Here is a 20,770-nt window from a genome sequence, read left to right on the forward strand (position 1 = left end):
ATGGGGGTGTTGCAACCTAGAAGACACAAATTTGACTAACAAGTTATAAGTACATGAGTCCAAAAATTATGGAAAAGTAAAAGAAAAGATTCTTTCATTACAGCCTTCTGTTTTCTGAACACTTTCATATGTAACTAAGTCACCCTCAATTTCAGCTATCAACTATTGCCAATAACTCCCATGGACAATCATGACGGTCATAATAATCATTTTGTAAACACTTTGTGCTTTACAGTCACTGCTTCATTTGCTCCTCACAAGAATATAGTGAGGCAAGCACTGTTTTCTTCTACTTTCTATGCTACAGATAAAGAAATCAGAGAGGTGAAGTAACTTTCCCAAAATCAAATACTACCAAATAGCAAAGCCCACACAGCAGTTCACATCTGACCTTTCTTAATCTGCTTAATATTTCCATAAGCGTCCTTTCAACACTCCAGGGTCGATGTATGTTCAATGGAACCATGTGCATTTCGTCTCTAGACTTTCCTGCGTATGGCTCTTTGTTTCCAGCCATCTGTGATACAAGTCCCTGCTCCTGGGCTTCCCTCTACCATTATCAGTTATCAAACAGGACACAACCTTTCTTCCTACATTTTGAGATATTTTCATCCCTGACTATGTTGCAGTTATTACTCTAGTCTAGGTCCTTTACCACCTGGAGCACTGCAAAGACTCATCATTCCAACACATTTGTAAAAGATGTGTTGCATGTTACAGTCAAGCACTATGCTGATCCAACCCCTGACTTAATGGAATCTCAGTCTAGCAAACTGCCTAAAAATTAGCTCCCTTTCTCTTCCTTTCCTTCATCATATTCCATTCTGATTCATCCTATTAATGCTTGTTACTGAATTCTCCTTCCCAGAAAAATTATTCCACTAACATGGAGCCCTAGGGAGCTCTGGTGGCACAGTCTACAGGGGGCTGCACTGCCAACACAAAGGGAATGTCTCTGCAGCAATTTAAAACCACCAGCTCCTCCCATGTGATTTATAACCTCAGGAATCCACTGGAGGGTCTGTGATGACCCAAAAGCCACGACTCAAAAGCAGTTCTAAGTCAAGAGAAATGAACTGTTTTGTTTTTTAAATAAGTCCTATTAGTGTACAACAATGAAGGAATTTTTTTCAAAGAGCAAAGTGAACTGGAAAGGTGGGAAAATGTGCAACAATTAATGAATGGAAATCCAAGTTCTCTGTAAACTTTCATTAAAATCTAAATTAAAAAAAAATCCTAGCAGCACAGCAAGAGCTCTGATGGTACAGTCCACAGGGAGTTGTACTAGCAACCTAAAGATGGTGCCGTTCTGGTGATCTGAACCCACCAGCGCCTCAGAGAAAGATGGGCAATCTCCTCCCATGTGCTGTACAACCTCAGAAATCCATTGGGAGCATCTGCTCTGAGTTGGTTACAACTTAACAGCAACATGAAAGCAAGAATACTCACTCAGCTGGTAACAGAAGGATTGGCAATTCAAACTGGGTGTGTGGGACAAAGGCCTCGTAAACCACCCTGTAAAGAGTATAACCTACAATATCCTATGGAACACTTACACGCTCTCACATGGGGTTGCAATGATTCAGAATCAACTTAACTGGCACCAAACTACTCTAATGCCTGAAAGCAAAAAACCTGAAATCTCTCCATCTCCACCATGAAACGGCATTTTTCTTCCTCTTTGTCCATCTGTTTGGGTTTTTAAAATTGTGGCCCAGGTCAAAGTGTATATACATCAAATGAGCTTTCTATTAAACACTTTACATATATTTTGTTTCACCGCATTACTTGCAATTCCTTCAATGGAGCAACACACTTCCTATTTCCTCCCTGGGATCCATCGTCCTTTCCAGGCCTTCCTGTCTTCTCTAAGCTATTAGGGGGCAAATACTGCCCTCCGGGTCTCTTACTGTCAGTTTTTCTTAGTAGTACTTTCCGACTGCTATTTTTTACTGTGCAGGCCTCTGTTGTCTATAATCCCCAGCACCGGGTTCAATTCCAAGTCTAAAGGCTGTCCAAGGGTCACAGCCTCGAGTTACCTGCATCTTCTTGGCATCTCAAGATCCAATTCCGGTCTCACCTTTTCTGGTGTCCTTCCCCAACAAAAATTTCTTCTTTCTACGACAAATTTGCATCCTCACAGCATTCACTTCTCAAATGTCATTCACTCTCGTCAAAGTGAAATTTATGCTCATCTGCAAAGGTGGCCAAACTCTCAAATTCTTTACACTAGAAAGATCCTGTCCACTCAGCTCGTCAAATGGTTGGAGGGGGAAGGCCAATCAAGCCTTCTTTCCTTCCTGCTCAGCGCTCTGTAGTCACACCGGTCACAGTTGCAGGCTGAGAGACTCTTGCAGCTGCCGAGGTCCTTCTCAACATTATTTCTTTCAACGCATTGATATCAACTCCCTGTAAACACGGCTCTTGTCCCTTTAATTACGTATCCTGACAACGTGGCACATGCTAGTTGCTCAGTATCAACGTGTGGGGTGGAGTACTATTAATTTAACCAACCCACGAATGAATGAAACCGATCGCTTTATAACCTCCATGCCCTGATAGTAGCATTGGGGTCTCTCGGATCCGATTCCCACAGGCGGTTGCTAAGCACAGGAAAAGGAGAGGCGTTGTCAGTTTACTGCATGGATGGCACAGTGTCAGGGTCAAAGACCCCAGATCCCGCGCCTCCCAGGAGCGCTGTCTTCTTGGAAGCGGCCCCGCTGACCTCCATGCCCTCAGTCTCCCTCCGGGCCCCCCTCACCTCGCCTCACCTCCCACGCAGGCCAGCACAGCCTTGAAGGCGCAGCTTTCCATCGCCCTCTCAATCCTTTTTTGCTCTTCGCTCTTGGCGGGACTCGGGATCCCGCCAAGACTACCAGGCTCCAGAATCCGGGGTTGACGCTTGTCACCTACTAAGTGTTGCAAAAGAAGGCTGTACTGCAGTGGGGCTTCGGCAGAACCCGCCGCCCCAGGTCCCGAACCCCCAGCAGTGGGGGAAGCCGCAGCCATGATAACAGCGACCCCAGCAACTCTCGCGTCCTTCCTCACAGCCGATTCCGCAAGTGCAGTATAGGGGACCGGGAATAGCTAGTCACTGAAAACTAACGGCAGATTCGCCACATCAAACAACTATCTGAGGAAGCTAAACGTGTCCATTTACAGTATCCCTTATTGTAGAAATGTCCTATTTCTTCAGAGCCTTTTACAAGATTTAATCAGGCTTGTGTAACTTTGTTGATGGCACGAACAAACGAGATTCAGATTCGCCAAAAAGCACTCATGTACGCAGCGGCAGCGCAGTGAGTATCGGGATTGTAGTTTTGTTACCCAGTTATCCAACTACATTTCCCAGAAAGCCTCTCGAGGGCTGTAGCACTCTGAGTTTATCAAGAGGATGGAAGAACCCCTGGCGGGCGGGAAGGGAATGGTTGCAGACGCGTGGGCCGTCGTCAGGGGGCGCGCGAGATGAAGACGCTGCGTCCCACATTCTTCCGGAGGAATGTTGTGTCGGAACCGACCCATAGCTGACCCTCCAGCGGGTTTTCAGAAGCAGTTTAAATCGCATGGGGTGAGACTGTTCATCCGTCTGTCGCAGAGCAGCAGGTGGATTTGAACTGCGTGACTTTGAGATTGCAGCGCAGTTCCTTACCACTATGCTTTCAGAGCACCCTTTGGGGAAAAAGAGACTGAATGATTGAAGATGCTTTATAAATAAGTCGACCATGGAGACCTCTGTATGTCAGAATTGAACTATGTTACTTAGAGTTATCAGTACTGATTGACCCAGAAATAGTTCGTCTGCGGTGCTTCTGGGTGGACTTGAACTTCCAATGTTTGGCTAAGCAGTCAAGTGTGTTTAACCATTTGTGATAACCAATGACTCCTTTGTAAATAAACAGACTTAGAAAACCACTTAGAAAGGGGTGAGGGTAGCCAGCCAGTCAGCATAAGCAGAGACGTGTCTTTTTAACCAAAGTTTTCCTGTTGTCAAACATAGAGAATGAATGATTCACCCTCCTTTTCCACCAGACCACCGAATGAACTATTCCTCATGTTCCCAGTGGCTTCCCAGTTGTCAGAGCTCGTTCAGATCCCATTTCACTAGGCTTCTCTGCTGCATTTGACATTGTTGACTATTCCATTCTTCCTGGAAGTTCTATAATTTCTGCGGAGCTTCTGTCCTGGTTTTTTTTCAACTTCACCAGTTAGTTGTTCCTTCCCAGATGTCTTCAGAGGCTCCTATGTCTGACACTTTCCTGTTAGCGCTCTTAGGCTTCATCTTATGTTCTCTCCTCCGCAGATCACTTTACCTTATCCATATTTGTGGCTTAACCTAATTCAGGCCGTGGTATTTTCACTTACTTGCTATGCTGGATAATGAAGAAGGATGACAGAAGAATTGATGCCTTTGAGTTGTGGTGTTGGAGAAGAGTGCTGAATATCCCATAGACTGTCAAAAAAATGAACAGCTATGTCTTGGGAAAGGAGCAGGCGGAGTGCTCCTTGGAGGCAAGGAAAGCAAAGCTCTGTCTCTCATACATGTTATTCCTTGGAAAAAGATATCACGATTAGAAGGCTGAAGGGCCAACAAAAGAACAGAAGACCCCCCCCCATCAAGATGGATTGACACAGTGACTGCAGTATTTGGCGCTTGTGTATTAGCAGTGGTGAGGTTGACACAGGAGAGGACGGGATTCAAATCTGTTGTTCATAGGATCACTATGAGTTGTATTCTGCTCAATGGCACCAAACAACAACTTGTTATTGTGTACTGTTGAGTCAAACCAACCCATAGCTGACCCTCAGACAGGTTTTCAGAGGCAGTTAATCATACGAGAGGAGATTGCCCATCCTTCTCCCAGGGAGCAGCTGGTGGATTCGAGCTGCATGCCTTCGGGATTGCAGTGTAGCTTCTTAGCACGAGCTTCAAAGCTCCCTGCCATTTCTAACACACTGCTACCTCCAAATTCTTTATCTCCAGCTTAGATCTTTCTTGTAAGCACTGCCGTAGTGGGTAAAGTGCCATTGAGTCAACTATAACTCATAGCAAGCCTATGGATAACAGAGAAGAAACTTGCTCTGTCCTGCACTGTCATCTCATGATCTCTGTCAAGCTCAAGGCCATTGTGGTAGTCATTGTACCTCGTTTAGAGTCTTCTTCCTTCCCCAGCATGATGTCTCTGTCCAAAGATGGTTCCTCCTGAATATATGCCCAAATTTAATAAGACAGAGTGTCACCGGCCTTGATTCAAAGGGGCTCCCTCGTTGCACTTCCTTCAAGACAAATTTGTTCTTTTGACAGTCCGTGGTATACTCAGTACACTTCTCCAACACCACAATACAAAAACATCAGTTCTTCTGTCTCCCTTAATCAGTTCCCAGCTTTCAGATGCCACTTTGCACGGGGTGTAAGCCCTAGGACTGGACATTTCCCCCAGGCACCACAGGGGGGTGCTCACAGGCAACTCAATACACCCTGCCAGTCAAGCGCCTGTCACAAGAATGAGGTTCCCAAGTGTTAATATTCACACTGGAGGTCTTAAAATCTAAAGTCAGATCTGAGAGAAGTTGAGACAGGTTCACAAGCAAGTTCTAGACAAAGTGATATTAAGAAGGAAAGACAAATATAAACAGCTAGCCCATGGGACAAGTTAGAGAGTAATAACTCAGCCCCAAAATAAAGACTCTTCATCAGAATTCAGGCAAGAGCCAGGTTAGCAAATGGAGAAATCCCCTAAGCCTCGACACATGAGGTCACGGGGTCACAGAGAACAGTACTATGGTACTAGGGGTTCAAATCCACCTGCAGCTCCATGGGAGAAAGATGCTCAATCTCCCGTAAAATGTACAGCCTGAGAAACCCAATGGAGGGTGAGCTATGCGTCAGTCCTGACTCAATCGCAAGGAGCTAGTTTTAGTTAGAATTAATTTATGGTCTAGCAAATAGAAAGGAATCTCTTTTGATCTCCGGCCAGGACTCTCTGAACCACAGAGTAAATATTATTTTGGTTGCAAGCAACAGAAACCAACCCCAGCGCGCTCACAGAAATGGGGAGGGTTTTTGAAAGATGAAAGGAGGTCTGGTGGCACAGTGGTTAAGTACTTGGCTGGTAATCAAAAGGTCTACAGACCTCACCAGTCACGCTGTTGAGAGAAGGATGTCACAATTTGCCTCCATAAAGATTTACAGCCTTGGAAACTCTATGGGGCTGTTGTACTCTGTCCTCCAAAGTCACTGAGAGTTGAAATTTGGCTGGATGACAATGACATGTTTATTGTTATCATTGGAAGTACACCAGTGTGGCTCACAGAAGTGGAACCACTAAGGTCAGCGCTCAGGGCAGTCTGGGACGTCAGGAAGCTCCTCTGACAGTCTCTTTTCTGCAAAGAACAGATGTCTTTACCTCATGCAGCTGCTAACACTTTCACTGCTCCAAACGATCCCATATCTCTTTAACATTTTTTGATGTTCTGTCCACTGTGCATTTTTTTCCACAGTAAATTTTTAACAACTGTGCTGAAAAAGTGTTTATCTTGATTGTCGAGTTTTATTTTCAGTTGCTTAGACACCCTTCTCCCCCTTAAATTTGTTACTTGAGGGAAATGCCTCACTGCTGTCACCTTAGTTCCAGCCCTAAGTCTCAGAAGAATCTGTTCCCAGCTGCCAGCAGTGGTGGGCTGAAGCCAGGTCCTGCTCTCGCACAAGAACTGATTATGAAATTTTTCAGGAAATTTTTTTTAGGCTCCACGGAAGTCCTTGAGTGTTGCGGACTGTCCAGCTAATGGAAAAGTTGGGAGAATTGAGTCTTTTATTCAGAGGTGCCTAAGGAGAAAGGTCTGGTGATCTACTTTTTTTTTTATGGTGATCTACTTCTAAAAAAAAGCAGCCATTGAAAATCCATCTTGTGGAGCAAAGTTATACTTTGACACATACCACGAGTTAGAATCAGCACAATAGTAACTTGTCAAGATCTTAGACTCTGGAGACTAAGGTGCATCTGATACAGGCTATGGTCTTTGCAATCACTTGTTATGCATCAGAGAGTTAGACAATGACCAAGGAGGACAGAAGGAGAATTGATGCCTTTGAGCTGTGGTGCTGAAGAAGAGTATTGACTATACCATGGACTGCCAAGAAAACAAACAGATCCATCCTGGAGAGGGTTAAACCAGGCTGCTCCTTGGAGGCAAGGATTCTGGGGCTTCGCCTGACATACTTTGGACATGTTGTAAGGAGGGACAGGTCCTTGGAGAGGGCCAGCAGGCCAGCAGAGCTCCCTCAGAAGGAATTGTTTTGTGTAAGATCAAGTCAGAACCAACTCATAGCTGACCCAACTTTCACAGGCTGTATGTTGCACAAGAAGTGGGGTGGTTGATGGGTTAGAACAGTCTGGGTTGGCAGTACAACTTCTTACCCAAGAGCCACCAGAGCTCAGAGAGGGTTAGGTAGATTAAGTTAGACCTTAGCTTGCACTTATCTTCCTCTTGGGTGAACGATATGTGAGGTGAAGCTTTACCATCCTTGCCTGTAAAGCAGCACTCTGCCTGAACTTTCTCCAAGACATACCTGTTTGTTCTTTTGGCAGTCCATGGGATATTAAGTACTCTTCTCCAACACTACAACTCAAACACATTAATTCTTCTGTCATCTTTATTCATTTCCCAGCTCTCTGAAGTGATTGAACAGACCATGGCCTGAATCAGACCTTCCTTAGTCTTCAAACTAACATCCTTGCTCCAGTAATGTGGAGAGGTCTCTAACAACAGGCTTGCCCAGTGACTCCTGATACCAGGGAGTTTATTGTGGATCCAAGTAAGATGAAATAATTAACAACTTCTATTATGCTACAAAGCCCAAGGCGGTATAGCACTGGTCTGTGCATTGCTGTACAGAGGTAACTCGTGGTTGCTGTGATGCTGAACACTGTGATACTGATGTGCCAAATGTGATAATGGTTACCCATGGCGGACAGTGTTTGCTGGAGCTTCCTGATTAAAACAAGCCTGTAAGCATGAATGGCATTCACTTCCTAAACGGCTTGCCTCGGAAACTCTGTGAACAGTGCTCAGGCCTTTCGTTCATAGGGTCGCTATGAGTCGTCTCCGATTCAATGGCACCCAACAACAACATCTTTTCTCCATCTATCATGATGTTGCCTACCAGTTTAGTGGTGAGGATTTTTGTTTTTCTGATATTGAGATGTAATCTACAGGCTACAGTCTTTGACCTTTTGCATCAAGCGCTTCAAGGTTTCCTCACTTTCAGCAAGCAATGTTGTATTATCTGAATAATAATAAGAGAAGGACTCTTCGACGCTCCCACTGTGGCATCTACATGGGGCGGTCCGCGGCGCTGGTGAGCCGTGAGATATGAGTAGGGGGAAATGGAACAGAAACAACAATATGGAAGACTAGATTATGGGTCACACTTATCTGTGTTCCTGTGGAAACTATTTGAATATTTGTTTTATATACATTTTTATTCACTTTTCACACTTGCTACTAAAGTATACACCCAGCTGCTGAGCAAGCATTTGTAGCTTGTCCAGGGACAGAATGGTTCAAAGGTTAGTGTTGTGGCCTGTTTTAAAAAAGAAATTATCTTGACATAATTGTGTATTGAAGTAGAGAAAAGAACTTGAATTGGCATTTCTCAAGCTGAAAGAATGGAAAAATCCAAGTCTCGAGTTTCAATACTGAGAAATGCTATGGGGAAAATCTTGAATGGTCCAGGAAGCATCAAAAGAATGCGCAGGCCTGGGTGACCTTCCTCTCCCTGCATGCTTTTTCTATCCCACATTCAAGCCAGTGTGACAAGTCTCCCTTGGGGCCCCAGCTGAGGCTGGGTGTCCTCACTGGGTTGGGCCAGCCAAGGACTCTGGTGCCTGCTGCTGCCCCTTTGTGGTGGGCACTGCTAGACCTGTGCCAAACAATAGCTGTTATTTTCATGGTTTATAAACAAGAAACTGTGATGCCAAGCAAAAAAAAAAGAGTGCACAGAATCATTTGTACCAAAAAGAATTGGCTGATAATGAATTATTTCAGGAAGTACCATATGATCAAGAGCCAATGGTGATGAAGGAAGAAGTTCAAGCTGCACTGAAGGCATTGGCAAACAAACAAACAAACAAACCCAAAAGACATGTTTCAACTAGCAGATACAGCCCTGGATGTCCTTTCCAGTCCATGCCAGGAAATTTGGGGGGGCAGCTGCCATGCTCTCTAAGAATCATTAAAACCTATTCCTTCATTTTCATATTCATTGCCATGTCATAGTGTAGGCCCTTGTTATTTCTAATTGATAGTCTCTTTTATTTTTTAAATAAAATTTTTATTTTATACTGGTTTACTTGCAAAGTCTGTATACATTGTTTTTCACACTGAATCCTTCCAATTTCCTTTACTCATCTCTCCTTCCACCCATCAAATTGTGATTACCCCTGCCTATCTTCACCCCTCTGCTCCCCTCCCCCCTTGGATCCTCATGCAGTTATATTTCTATTTCTACAATAATGGTTTTATATAGACAATATTTGTCCTTATGAGACTGAATTAGTTCACTTAACATAATGCTCTTCAGTCCCTCCCAAGTTAGGTGGTGACTTTCAAAATCATTGCTCCTGCATGCTGCATAGTATTCCATCATGTGAATGTACAATAATTTCTCAATCCATTCAACTGTGGTTGGACATTGAGGTTGTTTCCATGTTCTTGTGATGATGAATAATGCTACTATGGACATTGGGGTACCATTCTCCATTTTTGCCTCAGTTCTCATTTTCTCGGGGTATATTTCAAGCAGTGGAATAGCTGAGTCATATGGAATTGCTATGTTCAGCCTTTTGATGAAATGCCAAACTGCCTTCCAGAGTGGTGGTACCATTTTACAATCCCACCAAGAGGGTATAAGAATTCCTATCTCTCCACATCCTATTCTCTCCAACATTTATTACTTGCTGTGCTGTTAAATTTTGCCACTCCTACTGGGGTGAGATGGTGTCTCATTGTGGTCTTGACTTGCATCGCTCTTATTGCCAGTGATTTCTTCTTTTATCTGTTGGCCTTCCAAACAGATTTATAGCCTCCTAATGCACCTATACATCTCCAGACTTGTTCTTCTCCTAACCACCCACTTAGGATTATCTTCCAACATAAATTGGATCATGTCCCTAGCTCAAAATTTTCTTAGTGCCAGAACAAAATTTGAACTCAGTATGTTGCTTTTCCAACTGGAACCCAGGATGACAAATGTGTCAGTCCAAATGTAAGTTCTTATTCAGATGCTTCAGTTTCTAGGTGTGTGCTTTCTACATTCTTTTTGGATCTAGAAGAAATTACTCGGAATTATTGATAGTTTTGTGGTTTTTATGGTTTGAGAGCAAATCTGAACATTGTTGTTTTTCTCTGACTTGTGCACTGTCTTCACTGTAGTGTAAAATGTCAGAAAATGTTTACTATTGTGATTTATTCATTGTCACTTTGCACTGTGATAGCCATGCGAACAGCCAAGGTTTCCTGTATTGTTTCCATTGACGGAGTCTTAGATTCAAGCCAGCTTCTGGCTGATCATAATTTTTTGGACCAATTTCTTTCACAGCATAATTGTTTGGAAGTTTATTTACATACTCACACTCAACAATCCAGATTTGCTTACTGTCTCTTGTGCTGTTGGTTTGGCTTTGCTTATAAAATAACAATTGGAGATTTGGCAAACCATCTGGCACCCTGATGGATTTTTAAGACTTACTTTAGACTCATTTAATGAATCATGTGCTTTGGCAATATCTACCATAAGTCACATCAATGACCATTGAGAGAGATTCAGATAAACAAAGCATTCCTAAAATAGATCCAACTTCTGAGATTTGACCTGAGAAATAATGGAAGCAAATAAGAACATGTATAATGTTTTTCTAGCACTTTGCACTCTGGCTAAGAAAAAGGCTGAGAGATTTTAAGAACTAAAGAGCAGATATGCCTTACTTTGCTGTAGGATAAAATGAAGCAAAACAATTATGGTGACTTGCCAAACCAACAAATACAATGCCTTTCTCCCATTTGCTTGGCCATCATGAAGGAATATTTTGATTAAATATTCTATAATCCTGATCAAAAGGGGGAGAATATAGAACAGAATTTTACATTTTCACAGACTAGGCTGTGGGAGCTAGATGAAGCCCAAAAACTGCTTTCTGGCTTTTCTACAAAGATGGCTCCCCGGCCCCTCCCAAAACTGAAGCCAGAGCAAAGGCATTGAAGGCCAAGAAGGCAGTCCTGAAGGGCGTCCACAGCCAAAAAAAAAAGAAGACGCACGTCACCCACGTTCCGGCGGCCTAAGACGCTGAGACTCCGACGGCCGCCCAAATACCCCCGGAAGAGCGCTCCCAGGAGAAACAAGCTTGACAACTATGCCATCATCAAATTTCCCCTGACCACTGAGTCAGCTATGAAGAAGATAGAAGATAACAACACACTTGTGTTCATTGTGGATGTCAAGGCCAATAAGCACCAAATTAAACAAGCTGTAAAGAAGCTCTGTGACATTGATGTGGCTAAGGTCAACACTTTGATTAGGCCTGATGGAGAGAAGAAGGACTTGCTCCTGATTATGATGCTTTGGATATTGCCAACAAAATTGGGATCATCTAAACTGAGTCCAGCGGGCTAATTCTAAATATAAATTTTTCTCACAAAACAAACAAACAAATAAAAAACCTGCTTTCTGGAGATAGTATTTAAATAGTAAAAAAAAAATCCCTCAAAGTCTTCTTTTTTTTAATATTTTTTAAATTATTTTTGTGTGCATGTACCATCAAATCAGATCTGACTGGTACAGGAGGAGATTGCCCCTCCTTCCCTGGCAGAGCATCTGGTGGATTCGAACCGTGCACCTCTGCGATTGTAGTTGCAGCTTCTTGCCACTAGGCCACCAGAGCTCCCCCTCAAAGTCTTCTTAAAACCAGACAATAGGTTAACCAACAAAAATTGTCTGCTTAGAGCATTGCGCTCTTTCAATATCTAGCTATACGGCATCAGAACGACAACTTGCAAGAGATAAGATAGAAAACTTAAAGGAATAACATCCAGTAATTTATAGCCACCTATGTGCTTCTTCCCTATTTGTTCCTTGACCTCTTCTACTCTAGCTTTAATTTTATGCTTAGTATATCTTTGTATTTTTAATAAGTTTATCATACAAATCTACATGCCTATATGTTACTTTTTTTGAACTTTTAAAAGGGCATTATTCTTTTACTGTATATTATGTTAATAAAATTTATTCATGATGTGGAAAAAAAACCCGTCAAAGAACAGTGAATTTATGTTAATGTGAATGGAAAACTCAGGAAAGGATGGTGAGAATGGTTGCACAAACCCAAGAATGTAATCAATGTTACTGAAAGTACATGTGGAAGCTATTAAATGTGTGTATGCTTTGCTGTGTATATTCTCAACAACAACAAAATTAAAAAAACATATTAAAACATTTCACCTCTATATTTTGTTTCACTCACTCCTCTCTTTGCCAGTAGAACTGGTCCAAAATAACTCTTTAAACAGAAAAGACATAATAGAGTAGTAGCAAGCAGTAAATGTTGCAGAGGATGTGGAGAGATGGAACTTTGATACGTGGTTGGTGGGTTTGTAAAAGGGTACAACCATCTGGAAGACAGTTCAGCATTTCCTCAGAAAGTTGAACATAGAAACTCCATATGACCAGCTATTCCTTTACTAGCAATATACTCCAAGGAAATTAAAACTGAGACACACAAACGTAGATTTGTATACCAATATTCATAGTAATGTTATTCACCATCACAGCAATATGGATACAGCCCAAACATCCAATCACAATCGAATGGATTGAGAACTTGTGGTACATTCACCTAGTGGAATACTATGCAACACTCAGGATCAGTGATTTAGAAAAAAACAGTTCAAAGGCATTGAGTGTTCTTCTGCCATCCTTACTCATTGTCCAGTTTTCAGATGTATAGTAAGTAACTGAAAGATAATAGCTTAGATCAGAGTCTTCTTATTTTTTAAACTGACATTATTGCTCTTTAACACTTTGGAGAGGACCTTAAAAACAGGTTTTTTCAATGCACCTCTCTTGAATTCTTGGCTGCTAGTACCACAGATATTAATTGTAGACCTAAATTGTTGACAACTTCAATCTTTTCAACACTTATCACAATGTTGCCTATTGTCTAGTGGTGAGGATATTTTATGTTGATATATAATGTATGTTAGTCTGGCACTGTTGTTCTTATATACCATTCAGTCAGTACCTACCCAAAAATGGCCCTCCAGTGGGTTTTCAGATGCAGTAAAATCGCACAGGAGGAAACGACCCATCTTTCTACTGCAGAGGAACTAGGGGATTTCAACTGCATGTACGATTCCTTACCACCAGGCTGCCAGAGCCCTCTCAGTAACATTTATTAGATGCCACATAGTCTCATTACATGCTATCCAAGCTTGAAAGCAAACCTGGAATTTTTTTGTGGATCTAAAGAAGATGAAAAAAAAATGACAAACTTTTCAGTATCTGTCATGATCCTGCCTGTTGCTCCAGCAGTGAGAATTTTGTTTTCTGACAAAACTTGTTTGACATAACTTGGGAGAGGCTAGAGAGCATTATGGTGAGTGAACTAATGCAGTCTCATAAAGACAAATACTACATACGACCATTATTGTAAAAATAGAAAGGTAACTAGTAAAACACATATGAGAACTCAAGAGGAGAGGGCTGAGTATGGATGGAGTAAAACCACAGGGTCGCACAGTTTGATGGTGGTGGAGGAGAAAATGAGAAGGATCTGAATGAAAAAACAGGGTAATGATGGGCAAGGTCCAATGGCGATTAATTTTATAAAACAATGCATGAGAATGTTTGTATGAAACACAACGTGAATGAAGAATAATGTGAAACATAATGTGTATAAACTTTGTAAGCAAACCAATAAAGAGAAGACAAGACAGACCTAAATATATGTAATATAAGAACCCATTTTCTCTCTGAACTGAAATCACATTGAATCAATTATTGCTTGAAATACTGAGACATTTTGATTATTAAAATGTTTATTTATGCTAATAGCTTTCTTGGAGTTTGAATTTTTGTTTGTAAGACATTTTAGATTTCCATCCTGACAGGTATTTATTGAATATTCCTTTTTTCACTTAATCTTGAAATGCCTTCCATAGTTTACCTACCTGTATTTCCAGAGCCTCAATTCCCTTCTCCAAGCAACCTGCTACTATTTCTTAAGTACATTTCCAGATGTATTTGATGTCTTTATAAGCATTTTATTTGCATATGCATTTTCCTCCACTGATATGATGGCAGCTTTGTTCTTATTATGTGCCATCAAATTGGAACTGACTCACAGCTGACCCTTCAGTGGATTTTCAGACGCTGTAGTCTCCCAGGAGATTGCTCTTCTTCCTCTCTAGGAACAACTGGTGGATTCAAACTGCCTGCCTTTGAGTCAGCAGCACAACTCCTTGCCCCGAGGCCTCCAGGGCTTCCTCAATAGCAGCTTAGTACATCCTATTCTGCACCTTACCTTCTCTTGTGCAAATATTGGCGATCATTCTATAGTTGTGTATATATGAACTTTCTTCATTCTTCCCAATGTCCAGATTGTATTCTCATAAATGGATGTGCCACAGTTTAATCTTCCTCACTGATAGACAATTAAGCTCTTTCTCATTGTTTGGTTCTTTCTTTAATTTCACCAGTACAACAAGATGGATGGGCAATTTCCTCCTGTGCAACTAACTGCCTCTGAAAACCCACCAGAGGGTCAGCTGTATGTTGGCTCCTACTCTGCGGTAAACAACAACAACATATAAATATTAGACACATATATCTTCATGCATGTGTGTTAGCATATCTGAAGACAAAGATATTTGCTCTCTGTGAATTTTCTTTTTGTTGTTGTTGAAGTTTTTGTGGATTTTTAAAGTGACAAATCTCCCCCCCCCGACACCATGTGTTTTTATATGACATATGTGCCTTAGAATGCAATTTTCCCAGAGGAAAACTGTGTGGTGCATATTTCTGGTACAATTTTTAAGCATATTATGACTCCATAATACCACTTAAAACAACAGTGGTTTTCAGGATAGCCAGTCAGTTCGTGTAACATAACTAACAAAATACCAACAGGGAGATTCTCTGTGAGTCTCTCATCCTTTTATAAGCAGAGAGAGTACTTTTCCACGGGCTGAAGGACATTGGTTATTCTTTGCAGAAAGCCAAATGAGTCTCCTTGGACTTCTTGTAACAGACACCCACCAGAATTATGATTCTGGAATAATTTCCATGGCAAATCCCCTCTTTCCACACCCCTTTAAAAGGCAGCTGCGATACTTGGCTTCGAACCAAAGCCTGCTGCAGCTACGATTCCCTAAATTTTATTTATATTTCATGTGCAGTATGTTCAAACTCTCATTTTTCCAGGTGCCAGATGCTGGTTTGGACACACTCCAGTGGAAAGTGCTTTTCTGTAAAATAATAAAAGTAAAACACTAACAAACTGCCTCTTGCTATTAGCCTTGTAACTTCTAAAGTAAGTACTCTAATAAAGACTTCACTTTCCCCCCAAATTTGCATTCCCCAAACTTCCTCTTCATCTCTCTCTCAATCAGAAGACTTCTGTCTTTCAGCTTCTAGGATGTAAATGCTTATGTTATTGTTGTGTACCATCGAGTTGGAACCAACTTACAGCTGACCTCCAGCAAGTTTTTGGAGGCAGCTAATTGCACAGGAGGAGATTGCCCATCTTTCTTTCACCAAGCAGCTGGTGGATTTGAACTGTGCACCTTTGGGTTGGCAGCACAACTCCTTACCACTCAGCCACCACAGCTCTCTGTAAATGCTTATAATCCTCTGTTTTAGTGTTACTTTGAAAACTTTAGAGTGTGGAAGGTTTTGTGTTTAACATGATAGAATTGATTAACGCCTTGTGTGAGTCCACTTTGAGGTGGAAGAAAGGCTTGGTGACCTACTTCCAAAAAAAATGAAACAAAGAAAACCAAAACCAAAACCAAAACCCCAGCCTCTGAAAACCCTTTAGAACACATTAGCCAGATCCATTTATTTTAAAACAAATAGCATCAGGAGATTTGACAGGGCTAGCAGCTAGTGTTCCATTTGTGCATGTGATTGTCCTAGGCTGATTGAGAGGCAGCTGACAATAAGAACAATATAACTCAATCCATCCATGAGCGAATTCAAGGAGGGCTTGAATTAAAAGAGAAAGTATTTTAGCCTCCTTACAGTATTTTTAAAAGACAATAATTTAAGTTAGGAGCTTTACTTAATCTTTGAGTTAGGAGCTTTATGTGTTTTGACTGACAAGTGATGCTTACATATTTATAATAATACTATCCCTGCAGTGACACTGAATAATGGCAAGGCATTCACCATGGACATGCACATGGAATGATTTTGCTGTTCTCCCTCTGTGTGGCAGGGCTACGTCTGCTTAGAGGCAATTCTCAATCTAGTACTAAGGAGTTACACTGACAGCCCAAAGGCAGGTAGTTTGAACACACCAGCTGCTCAGAGAGAAAAAGATGGGCACTCTCCTCCCCTGTGACTCACAGCTTCTGAAAAACCTCTGGAGGCTCCGCTCTGAGTCAGTCAGTTTAGACTTGATGGTACATAGCAATAATAACTTATAGAATCAGCTGCAACATTGTTGTTGTTTGCTGTCAAGTCAACGGTGACTCACAGTGATCCTTTGAACAATGAATCTCAAACCTCCCTTATCCTGTGCCAACCTCAAGGTCCACTGGTGCAGTCACTGTGTCAATCTCTCTTATGTCGAGTGTCCTCCTCCCTTATGCTGATCCACCACGTTTCCAAGCTTGTTGTCCTTCTCCAAGGACTGATTCTTCCTAATAACATGCCCAGGGCATAAGAGCAGAAGTTGTACTGTCCTTGCTTCCAAGGAGCACTCTGGTTTTACGGTCTCGTGGCAGTCCATGGGATGTTCAGTACTCTTTTCCAACACCACAAATCAAAGGCATCAATTCTGTCATCCTTAGTCATGTCCAACGTCCAGCAAGCCATTGAGAAGACCATGACTTGGATCAGGCATACTTTAGTCTTTAAGCTTACATAATTGCTCTCTAGGACTCTGCAGAGGTCCCTGATAGCAGATTTTCCCCAATCCATCTAGTCTTTTGATTTCTTGACTGCTGGTGGTACCAAGGGTGTTAGATCCAAGCACGATGAAATCATTGACAACTTCAATCTCTTCTTGATCTATCATGATATTGCCTATTGGCCCAATGGTGAGGACTTTTGTGTTCTTGATGTTCAGATGCAATTAATCTTGAAGGCTGTAGTTCTTGATCTTCTGCAGCAAACACTTAAAATCTTCCCTCCTCTCAGCAAACAAGGTTGTGTCATCTGTATAAGAAGGATGAGTCTTCCTCCAACCCTGATGCCACACTCTTCTTCATAAAGACCAGCTTCTCGAAAGATTTGTTCCTCATACAGCCTAAATAGATATGGAGAAAGGATATAGCCCTGATGCACACCTTTCTAGATTCTAAACTATGAGGAATTCCCTTGCTTGGTTCCCATTGACAGCCTCTTGGTCTAGGTATAGGTTTTGCGTTAGCACAATTAAGTGTTCTGAGATTCCCAAGCAGTAAATATACATTTGTTAAAGTTGAAAATTCCCTTTTGGCTTCTACTTTCATCTCTCTCACTGGTTTATGCGGAAACTTTTCACTGTACTAAAAACCAGTTTGTTGTCGTTGTTGTTATGTGCCGTCGAGTCGTTTTCGACTCATAGCGACCCTATGCACAACAGCCCTAAACCCTGCTCTATCCTGCGCCAACCACACACTGCCTTTGACACACCCATCCCGATTACCCCAGTCACCGAATCAATCCATCTCATAGAGGGTCTTCCCCTCCTGCGCTGTTTAAATAAAAAAAAAAAAAAAAATCAATAGTCTCCCCTGGAAACAGTGAGAACTTTAGCTGTGAAAGTCTATATGTGCGCCAAAACCTTGAAATTCTATTCTGGTGTTTAACTCCTGTTATCCATGATTTATTTGAAGCAGCTATAACCAAATAAAAAACAAAACAAACATTGTCCAGTTACAGCGCTAGTCACTTACAAGGTTCTTATAGACCAAGATTCTTTCTTTTTTTTACTTTGTCCATTAGATGGCGGTAGATGCCTAAGAAATAACTTCCAAAGGGGCAATGGAGACGGTGAAAGGGGTGTTTTTCCGCTTTTACAGGGTTGCTGTAGCTCTGCTGACCACATCTCTACACCCCTCCTTCCCCTACCCCGGGACCCCTATTCAATGTGTTCATGGGTACACATTTTATTTTTTTTTTCACGGGCGAAGAGTGCTGAGCAGAAGGTTGGCCATTGACCCCCTATTAAATCCTGGCTCTCCTTAAGCAACCCAGTAGCATCTTGCCTGCTGGCAACGGAAATAAACCCTAGAATCCTTCTCAACTGCTAATAGACTTTATAGAAGCTACAATAGATTTAGGAGAGCAGCCAGCATTGATTTAGAGAAGCTACGACATCTGTTGCACGGCATACACTTAATGAGATGGAAGAGAGCGATTCGCTGGTGGGAAATGGCCGCTGTGACCTGTGAACTGAAGTCCCGAAGTGTGACCTGCAAACCAAACCACAAGGGGTGAGTCCCTCTTGTGTGCAGAGCACTTTATCAGAAATGAATAGAAGAGGTGACGTCTACCAAATGCTTAGAATAGAGGCACAATACACACAAGAGAGATAACTGCTAAGCATGAGCTAGCTTGATAAAGTGACATTTGTGTGGAGGAGACAATCAGTGCCCTAAGCCTTTAAAAGAGAGGTCAGCAGGGTCTGAAATGGCTTAAGGTAGGCTTTTTTAGTAAGGAGAAAGTAGAGGAGAAAAGAAAAAAAAAAGAGGTGAAACAAGAAGGTAATGATTAGAGGACTATTTGGGAAAGTCAGGAGAAAGCGAATTTAGAAGGCGAGAGGTGAGAGGAAAAAAGTGGAAGTCAAGTACAGCTGAGACCCCACTGCAGCGTAGGCACCCGCGAGTTCTGCAGACCCTTCTCTATTCGCTTTTAGGCACCCCCCCGCACCCCCAGCATCGCTGTTGGAGTGCAGGACTTCCGGTCAGATTTCTCTCTAGGGCTGTTTCCCGCGCACCTTGACCACCCGGCGCGGCCTGGAGCGTGGCTGACCGCAGTGTCCATGCCAACATCGCGCACCTTGGAGGCGCGAACTCGCAGGACCGCGAGGGGGCGTGGCGCGGGCGGGCAGAAGGGGGCGTGGCGAAGGCGGACCGGGCGTGGGCGGGGCTTTCCTCTCCCCGCGCTCCCCGCTGCCGCCGCCGCCGCCACCGCTGCCATCGCCTCCGCCTGCCGCGCGGACCGAGGGAGCGGGGTCGCCGCCTGCCCGCCCGCGTGCCAGGGCTGCGGTGGGCCAGGATGTCGGGCTTCCTGGAAGAGCTACTCGGCGAAAAGCTGGTGACGGGCGGCGGCGAGGAGGTGGACGTGCACTCGCTGGGCGCCCGCGGCATCTCGCTGCTCGGGCTTTACTTCGGCTGCAGCCTGAGCGCCCCCTGCGCGCAGCTCAGCGCCAGCCTGGCCGCCTTCTACGGCCGCCTGCGGGAGGACGCGGCGGCCGGGCCGGGGGCCGGGGCCGCGCCAGGGGCTGGAGCCGGGGCGGCTGTCAGACCGGGGTCGGGGGTCGGAGGTCGGGGATCGGGGGCCGGAGCCGGGGCGGCCGTCAGACCGGGGTTGGGTGTCGGGGGCTGGAGCCGGGGCGGCCGCCGAGCCCGAGCCACGGCGCCGCCTGGAGATCGTCTTCGTGTCCTCCGACCAGGACCAGCGGCAGTGGCAGGACTTCGTGCGGGACATGCCGTGGTTGGCGCTGCCTTACAAGGAGAAGCACAGGAAGGTGAGCGGCGCGGGCCTCGGCGGCGCCCCGGCCTCTGAGCAGCGCGCGCGTTCTCCCGAGCCCGGTCCAAACAGCTCGCCGCCCACCACCCCCTCTGCTCTCTGTCGCCTTGCTCCATCTTTGCTGGCTCTCCCCCTCTTGTCCCTCCTTGTCTTCTTTCATCTCTCTGAAGCGCACAGTCTTATCCCAGGACTCCGCTGGTTTGGGGCTCCTGGTCCCAGCAACTCCTGCGGTGCCTGTGCCAGGCTGCACCCGCGGTGGGAAGTTTGGCACCCCTTGGCTTCCTGGACCCAGGCTTGTGCTTCAAAGATCAAGAGCCCTCCGGAGTGCTGGGCGCCAGGCCCCTCTGCCCCCTTGTTGGGAACCTCACGTAGGGACTAGCGGGGGGGGGGGGGGCTGGATTAGGTGACCACACCTCCCTCCCCCACGGTCGCCGCTTCCCGCCGTAGGTGACAGAACAATCGTTTCCTTCCTTCTGCCCCTTGACACCCTGGGGATACCTGTAGTCAGGGGGGCAGGGCGCTAGCCCCCTACCCATAATGCTCAAACCAGGAAGTTTCCATTCTTTCCAAGAGAAATCTGCATTCCTTGGACTGCTGCTCCCCTCCCTCGGTAACCAGGAAACTTGGGGGCTGAGGCTGCTCTGCGCCTTGGGGAGCCCGCCACCGACCGTGGCCTTGGGCACGGAGGGAACGCACTCCAATCCCCTCTCCTCCGTCACAACTCTTTTCTTGGCTGAATTAGTGGCCACCGGGGAGCTTTTCATTGTCTCCCTGTCCAGCTCTCCTCCCCCAGATGCCTCCCAGCCACAGGCACAGCAG

At 44.2% G+C, this 20,770-nt stretch overlaps 2 protein-coding genes across 5 annotated transcripts in view; one reads left to right on the plus strand and one right to left on the minus strand.

Annotated features, from left to right (window-relative positions):
* TIMM22 (translocase of inner mitochondrial membrane 22 homolog (yeast)) overlaps positions 1-3,009 on the minus strand; it is a 5,829-nt gene extending 2,820 nt beyond the window's left edge. Inside the window, exon 1 of the mRNA XM_006891003.1 lies at positions 2,772-3,009. Coding sequence (XP_006891065.1) covers positions 2,772-3,009 — 238 coding nt within the window. The remainder of the gene's footprint in view (positions 1-2,771) is intronic.
* Positions 3,010-19,477: 16,468 nt separating this feature from the next.
* Positions 19,478-20,770, plus strand: part of NXN (nucleoredoxin) — a 198,161-nt gene continuing 196,868 nt past the window's right edge. Inside the window, exons 1-2 of one of the 4 annotated variants that reach the window (XM_006891005.1) lie at positions 19,478-19,720; positions 19,827-19,949. In XM_006891005.1, the coding sequence (XP_006891067.1) occupies positions 19,478-19,720; positions 19,827-19,949 (366 nt within the window). Of the gene's footprint in view, positions 19,721-19,766; positions 19,950-20,770 lie in introns of all 4 variants that reach the window. The other 3 variants (XM_006891006.1, XM_006891004.1, XM_006891007.1) reach the window with 3 other exon arrangements.

This window comes from Elephantulus edwardii, unplaced genomic scaffold (genome assembly GCF_000299155.1).
Source record: "Elephantulus edwardii isolate Elephantulus edwardi_28Jun2011 unplaced genomic scaffold, EleEdw1.0 scaffold00094, whole genome shotgun sequence".
Classification (NCBI taxonomy): Eukaryota; Metazoa; Chordata; class Mammalia; order Macroscelidea; family Macroscelididae; genus Elephantulus; species Elephantulus edwardii.